Source organism: Chroicocephalus ridibundus, chromosome 4 (assembly GCF_963924245.1).
Source record: "Chroicocephalus ridibundus chromosome 4, bChrRid1.1, whole genome shotgun sequence".
Lineage (NCBI taxonomy): Eukaryota > Metazoa > Chordata > Aves > Charadriiformes > Laridae > Chroicocephalus > Chroicocephalus ridibundus.
In genome coordinates this window covers 81,211,859-81,222,544 of record NC_086287.1, presented here as the reverse complement: position 1 = coordinate 81,222,544, position 10,686 = coordinate 81,211,859, and the positions used below count along the sequence as shown (strand labels likewise).

At 44.4% G+C, this 10,686-nt stretch overlaps 2 protein-coding genes across 5 annotated transcripts in view; one reads left to right on the top strand and one right to left on the bottom strand.

The window, feature by feature from the left end:
- Window positions 1-24: 24 nt before the first annotated feature.
- Window positions 25-6,139, top strand: ORC6 (origin recognition complex subunit 6). Its single transcript, XM_063334454.1, has 7 exons — window positions 25-134; window positions 476-605; window positions 1,506-1,669; window positions 2,495-2,584; window positions 3,689-3,801; window positions 5,079-5,153; window positions 5,556-6,139. The coding sequence occupies exons 1-7, from the start codon at window positions 70-72 to the stop codon at window positions 5,723-5,725; spliced, it is 807 nt and encodes a 268-aa protein (XP_063190524.1). The 5' UTR covers window positions 25-69; the 3' UTR covers window positions 5,726-6,139.
- Window positions 6,140-7,011: 872 nt separating this feature from the next.
- The window catches only part of MYLK3 (myosin light chain kinase 3), a 36,412-nt gene continuing 32,737 nt past the window's right edge, over window positions 7,012-10,686 (bottom strand). For 2 of the 4 annotated variants that reach the window (XM_063334446.1, XM_063334447.1), the window contains exons 12-13: window positions 9,762-9,894; window positions 7,013-8,723 (exon numbers count right to left, since the gene is read on the bottom strand). In XM_063334446.1, coding sequence (XP_063190516.1) covers window positions 8,652-8,723; window positions 9,762-9,894 — 205 coding nt within the window. In that variant the 3' untranslated portion in view covers window positions 7,013-8,651. Of the gene's footprint in view, window positions 8,724-9,761; window positions 9,895-10,686 lie in introns of all 4 variants that reach the window. The other 2 variants (XM_063334445.1, XM_063334448.1) reach the window with 2 other exon arrangements.

The following is a 10,686-nucleotide window of genomic DNA, read 5'->3' as shown; positions in this document are numbered from 1 at the left end:
GGAGCCGGCCAGTCGGCGGCCGGAGCGGGCCGCGGGCACGGCGGGCACCGCGGGCGGGCGGGTGGCGACATGGAGCGCGGCGCGGTGCGGCGCCTGGCCGCCCGGCTGGGCCTCGCCGAGCCCGCTGTCGTCAGGTACCGCAGAGCAGCACCCCCCCGGGCGGCTCGGCCCCGGGAGCGCCCCGGGAGCGGCGACGGCCGTTATCGGGGGACGGGGGGTGTATCTGAGGGGGTGGGTGCCGTCCCCGCGCTTCACAGAAGGGCCCGCGGGACGTGCGGCCGTCCCAGTTACGGCCCGGCAGCTCCCGCTCCCGGCCGGGAGAGCGGGCCCCTCCCTGGGGCACGGACGGGCCTGGCGGCTCCCTCTTCCCCTCAGCCGCCGGCGCGGCCGGGCCGGTGGGCCGGGCGGGTTCCTGCCCGCTCTCTTCTAACTGCGGTTTTGTTAACGAGGGCTTGGTGTGCGGGGTGTTTTGCAGAAAAGCTGAAGAGTACCTGCGGCTGTCCCAGGTGAAATGCACGGGGCTGATGGCTCAGATGACAGCGACAAGCAGCGCCGTGATGTGCCTGGACCTGGCGGCTGGTTTCATGAAACAACCGGTTGACAAAGTAAGATGCAGCGTATGACTGGTCTGGCCGGTGCGGGCTCCATAAGTCCACTAAAATCCTTGTTCTGTGTAGAGCGTGTTGGGAGCGGGAAAGGGATAGCAATAACTGCCGTTAGCCCAGCCCCGGTGTGCGGCTGAACACAGAGTTAGAGCTTTCGCTGCTCAGAGTTTGAAACAGGGCAAATTGAGATCAGTGTCGAAGGCATTTCACAAGCGGAGCTTGCTTTGTTATAATTTCAGCTCTTCCAGTAATAAATAAACTACCAGTTAGGATGTTAAATTTAAGATCTGTCCCTTCCCCTGAGGATGGGAAGCAGTGGCTCCAAGGAATCCCTCTCTGTAGTGGTGCCTGTAGACCTCCATCTGCAGACCTGCTGGGTAAACGGCACTGAGCTGCCAAAATAATCATAGAATCGTAGAATGGTTTGGGTTGGAAGGGCCTTAAAGATCATCTAGTTCCAACCCCCCTGTCGTGGGCACGGACAGGATGTTCTTGATTGTCGATTCACAGACAGAGAAGAATTTAATTGGACCTGACCCCATGAGGAGTAGCGTGAAACTATTGCTCAGCTCTTCAAGTTGCCCAGATCATAGTTACCTTTCTTTTTAACCACCTTGTGATAAAAGGGCCATGTCATATTAGGTGGAAAAGACAAACCTCACTTCCAGTGAAATGGTCTAAAAATAACACTGCATTAAAAGATGTGGCATTCCTAGGCGGTTAATCTTTCTGCGTGCAGTCAAAATTTTCATCATCCGTTGCACAAATTTGTTTAATATAGCAATTGAACTTTATTTTATGACGTTGTGTAGTTTCTCCCTGGTCTGTTTTGGTTGCCTGAATAAGATGTCGTAAAGGAATCTTGCTAATTCTTGGTGTTTGTCTTTGTCTTCTTGAAAGAGCTATTTTGTTAAACTCTCCGGTTTGAACAAGACGACCTACCAGAGCTCCATGAAGTCTTTGGAGTGTTTGCTAGAGGTCAACCCCAGACTGGGAATGCGAGACTTGGCTGTGCAATTCTGCTGCACAGAGGCAGTGAGCACCGCTTCAAAAATACTACAGAGGTGAGGAGGCTCTTGTGAGCACACACTGGTAACCGCTAGTAAGATTCGTTGTTTGTTAGATGTATAAAGAGCTTGGTGGTTTGAAGGGCCAGGTATCTCCCACTGACTGGAGTGGTGAGGTGAGTTCTGAGCACTGACACTCCAGCGATTTATGTAGGCCACTTTTTAGAATATGTGTCAAAAAGACAGTCTGGGCATCTCAGTAAGTCATTGTCTGAGTCCCAGTCACTCTGATAGCATATGTTTAAATGCTGTTAGGGATTTAGAATATGCTGAGTTGCAGGTCAGTGAACAAAGGCTCTGTATGCTTGTCAATGCTACAAACTAAAAAAAAAAATAACTTGGGGATGGGTGGACAAGAAAAAAATAATTTCTTTAGTGCTGCACAACCATCATGTCACTTTGTATATTTAAGGCTCCATCTGTGTAATATACATATTAGAGGAATCAAAGAAACTGTAATTCTGCCCACTATTACAGGATGGATTTATGCAAAGCACCTCATTTTAACTTTTAGATGTAATATAGAGAGAAAAGTGGATGGGAAGCACAAGAAATAGATTTTACTGACGTGCCTAGATCCAGATCCCCAATTTAAAATATCTTTAATTCAAAAAGAGGAGATGATCCTAATTCCCTTCCTTCCCCTAGTCTCTCCTGCTCTTCTCAGCCAGTAGCAGCTGTTTCTGCTTGACTGGGTTGCAAAGGACCAAGTGGTCCAAGAGGAGACCTGTTCAACCGCTGAGTACCATGTGACAAATTCATTTCAACAGCTTCATTTGAGGCAAATGCGCTATACAATTCTCTCTTATTGTTGTCCTTTAGGTATGAATCCAGCCTCTCTGAAGCACAGCAAATGGACCTTGATTTCTCAAAACCACTGTTTATAACAGCTGCACTATTCACTGCATGCAGGTGAGTATAGCTTGAGGGATCTTTTATGGGCTTAAATGCCTAGTGAGACATCAAACAGAAACAGTGCTTAGAGTGTAAGCGGCTGATTCATTCAGCGTGTCTGAATGGTCTTGCTTAGCGCATCCTGCTGCACTACTTCTGGAAATGGAGACAGCTGTAGCAAACCAGGCCTTTCCTACAGTGAAGTCTCCAACCTATACTGCATTTACCTTTAGGTGAAAGCAGAAGTGTTACATCAAATACACAGGAAAGGATCTTGAGTTACTTATCCTACAATAAATGAAATTTGTCTCCCCTGGCGTGTAAGTAGATGCTGCGGGTAATTCCATTAGGACATATCCATGGCAGTGGCTGAAGAACTTCTGTTAGTGTTTTGCACTTCACCCTCCTTCCTCTCAGACTAATCAGCATAACATAATTCCAGAGTAACGTTTTCAGATTTAGTGGGATTTTTTTTCCCTTGTCAGGATAGATTTGAGCTGGGCACAAAGCAAAAAGTGGCTTTTGGTGAGATACTGCTCAAGGTGGAAGAATGGCTGCTGGCTTACTTCTGAGCACCAAACAGCAGCCATTCTGAAGGAGAAAAAACCTTTGGGAGATGGATCCAGTAGCTGTAAGCCTGCATCACCGTGGAAGATGGGGGCCAGAAGCACCTGACTCAGCCAGCCCTTTGTAAGAATTTGCTTACATGCAGATATCTTCTCTGTCAGTATTATGCCTTGTACCAAGCTTATTAAGTGATTCAGGTGCTGTGTAGTCACATAGCTCCTGACAAATGTTCTCTTGACACAGGGGTCCCATTCAGCTTTTTGCAGTAGGAGGATTTTATCCTGGTTACTTCAAAATCTGTAAAGTACCTTTTCCTAATAGAATTTCCTCATGTAACTTGAGCTAACCCTGGGTCTTAATTTCTGATCCATATTGACTGAGTAGTGTAGGGGTCTATTTTTAAGTTGGTTTCTGAGTGAGACAAGGATTAGATAGGATGAAAACTCAGGTCTACCTTCCTCATTCTCACAGGTAGTGAGAGTATAGTAAATGTCACCTCACCTGAGTGATAGTTGCTTGAGTATCGCTTTGTGTAGAGACAACTTTCTCTTGTAGGTGTTTGAAGCTAAAACTGGACAAAACTAAAATGTTGGCTACATCTGGGGTGAAAAAAGCAATATTTGACCGTCTGTGCAATCAGCTGGAGAAGATAAGCCAGCAACTCAGAGGTAAGTTTTTTGGCTTTATCTCTGTACAACAGGGTACCCATCGCCTGGCCTCACAGTGCCCCATCGTTTTCCACTGGTGATTTCATTCTGATCACTTTCAGACGCTCCCTTTCAGCCAAACCGGCCCATCCATTCCAGCATGTTTTCCATACCCCAGTTCCGAGTCACAGTAGTTGCTTCGGGGGAAGTCAAAGCAGCTTAGCATGTGGCAAGGCCAAAAATAAGTATTTTTCTCTCTTCTCAAATGCTCGCTGTTCCTTACATTCTCTGCTGCTGCAATTTATTCCCTGCTTCTCCCATACTACCTGACCTATCTTGGATTCCTCCTTCTTGCTTGCTTTCTGCATTCCGTTAACATGGCAACATGACACAGAAATTAACATAAACATCTGCTACCTCTGTTGCTTTGACTGACTCACTCCTGTGTTTTCCTCTCCCCCACTGCAGGATTAACAAGCTGAAGCCTTGCTCTTCTGGTAGTAATTCAGCCATTACCTGACACCATCCCTCCACATGCAGCAGACAAACATGAGGAATCTTCCTCGCCTGGTCTTGTACCTGCTGCCCTCTCCATTCGTTTTTGTGGAGAAGGAAGATTGAAATACAACAGACATCTTCCTGTCCTTGTGTCTCTGCTCCTTCCTACTTATCTCTTATTTCCTTTTCTAGGCTTTCATTCTGACTCTCCCACTGACAGTACCCCTGCTTCACCCTGTCTTCACACTCTGTATCATGAAGGTTTCTGGAATGTGCTACCTGAATCCAAACCAAAAGCTGCTGCTCTTTCCCAAGGCTTGGACCTTCCCCTAGAGCAGTGCCCTATAAAAAACCCAAAAACCTTACCCCATCACTAAAGCAGCTAAAGGCAGCTAGGAATTTCTGTATCAGTTCAGGGAAGAGCGTGCGTCTGGACAGCCCCCCCAGCCCCATAATACAAAGTGTGGAAATGGGATAGAAGGGGAAGAAATAACTGAGAATCCTGCCTGAGTAATCAAGAAGGGTAGCGGTACGTTTTGAGGGTACAAACATGGTGGATCATTGTGATTACAAATGCAGCAGCAGCGCTAGTTAAAGCAGCCAATCAGTCTGTGCAACCCTTGAAGTGTGCTGACACCTCTGCATGTACAGCTTGGCCACCAGGCTGGACCAGGGAACTGCTCCGACTGGGAGACAAGACTTTTGGAAGGTGGCGTTGCTGTCAAAGAATGGCATGTAGAACAGCACTCTTTTGGGCCCAAACACCATTCAGAAATATAGCACCTTACTTATTTTTTTAGAAGAAGATGTTCCACTGGCTGCAGAGACACCTGAAAGCTTGCAGACCAACCTGGAGTACTGTGAGAGGGAAGATGGTAAGTTGTGTTTAGCTGTGAACTTAAAATCACCTCACCGGGGCAGTTCTGAGCCTTAGGGCTGCTTAATATTTTAGTTGCGTAATATGCCATAACATTCAGTTGACAGCAGCCACCTCCATTCTGCAAATCACTCGCTAACGAAAGGACAAGGAGAACCTAGGAGAAGGACAATGGTGTTTGCACTGAGTAGTCCTAGTAGAATTAAGGACGACTCTTGCATTCAGACACAGAGGTGAAAAGGTGGCTGTTGCAGCAGGGGAGGGGAGCAGCGAACCACAGGATTGGGTAACGCTGTGACAGACCCCGTGCTTGTGTCTGTACGTTTGCTCACTGCCATGGTTATTCCCAGCAACATACTGCCCATGATTGCCTGTCACGGACTTTCTTCTTCTCTCGTAGGATCTGAAGATGATGAGGAGATGCCATGTAAACGGCCTAAGACTGAAACGAAGCAAGACTATGAAGAATGGAAAAAGAAAATCCTGGAAAATGCTGCTAAGGCACAAGAGACAAGTAGGGGCACTGTCTCTGCAGTGCCACCTAGTAATATCACTGCTGCTTGCTCATAATTTTAACTCTCCCTCTGCTTTAACAAGAGTTCCAGCAGCATATGAGTGATGGCTGCCCGGTAGCAAGCTAATTTTATTAGCTATTTTTTAAGTATTTAAGAAAGTTATTTTTAGTAAATGACCCCAGAATTGAGGCGATTTTACAAGAAGCCTGTCTACTTGCCAGGCTGGTACCTGAGCAGCTGTGGCATTAGGCGGTAGAATAGCTTCGTTCTCCTGCTGCAAGAAGCAGGTAACAGTCTAATGCTGTGCTAAGTGTAAATAAGTTGTATGTCCTTGGCCCCCTGGATAGAAGTAGTCAGTGAAAAAAGTGAACTGCAAAACCAGCAGAGGAATTAAAACCAGTATTTTATTTTTAATTTTATTTTTTACTGTTGAAGAAATATTGTTTAGTCACCAGATTTGACTTATTTTTATGACCTGTGGGGTTTTATGACCCTGTAAGGGGTCCCAGATATTCCAAGAAACAATAAAGATACTGGAAGGAAAAGCTTTGTATTATGACACTGGGTTCTTTGTACTTGTCGTATATAAAACCCTTAGAGCATAAAATAAAAGACATAGAGGAGATGTCTGTGCTTTAAGAAGGAAGAGATCGAGGGGACAAGGATCTTGTCTGAGCAATACATGTTTTTTGCATCCCGCAGTCATAAACTTAGTAGAGAGGACAGAGTGCCCTGCCCTCTGCTTCTCAGTGGCAGCTTCTCCAGTGCTACGCTTCCATCCCAGCTACTCAAACTACAATTTGTGTTAACTATTTTTTGAAGGAAAATCCCAACTTTTAGCAGTGCGGGGCTGGTGTAACTCTAATCAAACCAATCCCAGTCTTCTGCCCAGCATTTGTGTTAGCCTCTTCAAAAAATAGAGGAAGCAGCACACAGTAACTGGAAAATGAAAACTTACTGGCCATTTTCCTTTCACTTCTCCTCCTCCCAGTGCACGAAAAAAGGAAATCACTTGAAGCCAACTTTAATTAGCAAGAGCTAATACGAGTTCTGAAATGTAACATTAACTATCAGGGAATGGACACCAAACAAATACCTGATGTGCAGATAAAATACTGGGTAATTAACGCACATTGAGTAAGAGCCGTAACAAAATGTCTGCAGTTTGAAGTTTGATCTAGTATGTAGCAGAAGGTGCTCGGGAGAGAATATATTGCCTCGTACATTAGCATTCTGTTGTTAAGACCTATTCAGAGATGCTTTCAGGTTTGTTTGGTGGGGGTTTTAAACAAAAATTAAGGAATAGGCTTGTTCCACTTTAATGGAATTTATTAGTATTAATTCACAAATATACAGACCAATTCATACAATCACATTTAGCGTGCAGAACCTCTGTGGAAGGAAAACATGAACAGAAGTGGGCCTTCACAGAAGGTGTACATTGTCAAGATTATTTCACTTGATTTTAATAACTGTCTCAATTCTGGAAACGCTGTAGAAGTCCAGAATTCAGGACTATGCAAAGTGAGAAGCACTACAGTGGAAAAGATAACTAGACAAGGGTAAGCCAGTCTTACAAACCTCTTTATTAGCAACCAACACTTTTGCTAATTCACGGGACATGAAAGTCCATAAAGTTAAAGGGAGCTTTACAGTGGTTTGATGTCTTTGCGGAAAGCTAGTTTTAGTAGTATTAGTTTCTTTTTTTCATAGGAGCCCATCCAGCTCACAATGAGTTTTGCAGAATCTAGAACAGGAATGAAGGAAACCACAGGTTTAATGAATGATGTTATACTTTTAGCTGAGAGATTGTAAGTGGCTCCAACTCTTTATACATCAGGAAAAAGTTTAAAATTCAAAATAAGTTAGTATCGTGAAGAAAACATTTAATGTTCAAGAGCAAAGTGGAGGAAAAGAGGACTTCAACATTCTGGCTGGGCTATAGGGAGATTCTGGCAATACACCATTTCCCTGCCACTGAACAGCAATAAAACCTATTTTGCATATCACACCATATCAGTTTCTCAGACTTCATCAAGATGATCAGAGAGGAGAAAAAAATCCTCAAACTAGAACTTAAAAAATTAAGGGCTGCAGTCACAGCCAAGGAGAAGCACTTACAACCTTCAAATACATATAAAACAGTGTCTGTAAATTCCTTTCTGGACAACACGAGATCTTTTTGCATAGACTCAATGGTCATTAGGCGATTTTTATTAGTGGCAGTTTCACCTATCTCCTTCCAAAAGTTCAATCAATTCAGCTCAATTCAACTTACCATAAGAAAAAGCAGCAATGGACCGATGGACTTAAGTTGCCTCAAACCAGGATTCTTCATATTTCCTAACTACGCCGCGACTTTTTTAAAGGAGAGAGGAGAATAAAAAAAACCCAACAAACTAAAGCCATTCAACTGCGAGTAGTTGCACTGAATCATCATCATGTTCGGAGGAAAAAATTGATCTTTTTGGAAAAATTATAGACGAAAAGGATCTCCGGTATCTTTTGTTCTAAGTAACAAACACCTGAGGGAAAACCTGTGCCATTGTTGTGGCAGTGCTCTAAAATTGATGACATACATCAGTCATGAAGAAAGTCTTGAGAGATTCCATGCTCGGTGTGAGAAACCAGAAAACTGAGAAGATGTTTTCTGTTGTAAACACACCACCAGTACTCTGCAGAATCAAAGCCTTCAGCGAGAAGTCAGCTCCAGTAACAGCTTTGTTTTTCCATCACTATGTACAACAACTGGAAACTGGTAAAACAAACAAACAAGGTAGCTTCTGCTTTCAGAAATTATTTCAGTGCCTCTGCCTTGAGGCAGTTCTGGAACCTTAGCACTAACTCACATAATATTTGAGGAGGACAGACCCAAAACCTTATATGTTATAAAATAAGGGGGTAGAAATTATTGAAGGTACTCAGTCCTTCTTCCATGGCTTCATGTCCGTCTCCAAGAGGGGCAGGTGCTTCATACAAGCTTACGCAAGCTTCACAGACATACTCTGAAATCTCTTCAGCCTGTTAGCAGCAGCCACCACATAAAAATGTTTCTGTGAACAAAACAGAACAGTCCAAGTGTGAGCCAACTGAGGTAAAGGACCTTTTCTGTGGCTGGCATGAGGTTTTCTTCTTGGTAAATCCACTTACCTCTAGTGACCCACACCTGGTGTGGATGGCAGCACAGAACAGCTTTGCATTGGGGAACCACTGATTACTGCAGAACAGACCACTGCTCCGGTTGACTGCTGTCAACTTCTGCAGCGTTATTACAAATTGTACAGTGACACATCTTTAGATTATGTATTTTTTAAAATGTAAGTGCAGAATTCTGACCAAACAGCTGGAGTGCAGGAGTGGAAAAAGTGTAAGCCTCTGGTTTCACTCCTTGGCAAGGAATTACAACTCCAGTAACAAAAGGAAAGGAAATGGTCCTCACTTGAGTTTTCCTTGGATTTCCACATGCTTATTTGTAACAAGATCACTGCGTCCACCTTCCAGCATCAATTATCTATAATCCAATACAGGCTTCAACAGTCTTATCTATCACTTTCGCATCCAAAATTTAGTTCTGAAGGAGCATGGGGTTATCAGAAAGGTCCTGAAGGGCTCTGTGGATGGGTTGGAGCCTAATTTTTTCTCTCCCCCACACTTCTACTCTCTGCAACAGGAGGCACAAAGCTGCCTTATGTTGTAACCCTACTCCATAGCGGCAACAGAATAATTCAACTGCTGTCAATGGAAAAAAAATCTCTCCAATATGAAGTGAAAGAACATTTAATATCAGCTAAGCAGCATCTGAAGCCTCAGAGCTTAGAGAGAGAAAAAAAAAATGTAAAACTTCTAAACACCAATCAGAAGGAGTAAAAATTGAAACCAAACTTGCTAAAAATAGAAGCAGTATCATTCTGCAGGAGGAAAAAAAAACCAATCTTAATTTACAACTGAAAATAGACTTCCCAAACTCATATTTACACGAAAGAAGCCTGTGGGCAGAAGTGAGCCATCATACAAAAAAAGGCAGGAATGGCTCTGCCTGTGTCGAGCTGATTTCCCTCTGGAAGTAGACTGGCCAGGCTTTATCTATTTACCTTCCATTTTCTTTGAGCCAGGTAACTCTGCAGCAACAACTGGGACTTCAGACGGAGCTTGGACTTCTTGGCTTTGGCAGGCAGATTGTCCAACCACTCGTGCTTCAGGCACTGTGTTGCACTCATCCGGCAGCTGCGGGAGAGGAAGTCTTTCATGTAAATCCAGGTACCCCCGTTGCCATTTTCTCAGTGCCCTGTGCTCCTCAATATTATTGATAAAGAAACTGCTTTAAATGAACAAACACAAGCGAGCGGAGATGCCTCCTGAGATGCTGTTCATCCCAGTGGATAGGACTCTAATGACACCCTGCACTCTCCAGCGTAGGGGGTGAGAGGTGTGAAAAGCTGCTGCTGGGCCTGCAGTGGGTTGATGTATTTTTTTGCCTTGTTAGGGTTTGGGCTGGGGTGTGTTTTTTTTTCTTTGAAGCAGCAGCTGTACAGGTTCGTCAGTTTATGTATCACTCTGTTATGTGAATGCAGAACTTTGCTAAGAGAATCAGTGCGTATAGAAAAACAACGTTTGTAGTGTTATGCCTGTCCTGACAGCGCAGACTTATTCTGTGCCTCATATTTAAAAAGCACGGTTGGCTAGGCACGCATTATATTCTGACATTGAATAATGGGCCCAAGTGTGAAGGCCTATCCAAAAAACTTTGAGAAATATATGGTAATAGAGGAAATCTTGGGGGAGAGGTGTTGAGAAAAAAAGTTTTATTTGCCTTTTTTTTTTTTTTTCAAAACAAAAGCCTATGTCTAACTCCTGAGCTTTGTCTGAGCTGTCAACAAGAAGATGATGAAAAGACGACTTCTGCCTGCTCGCACCTCGTTTCAGTAGTCAGGGGAGGCAGGTACAGGTCTTGCACAAGGCCAGACCTGCTGTCCCAGCGTGGCAAAGGCGCCGCGTCTGCAGGAGAGCGGAGGCTGT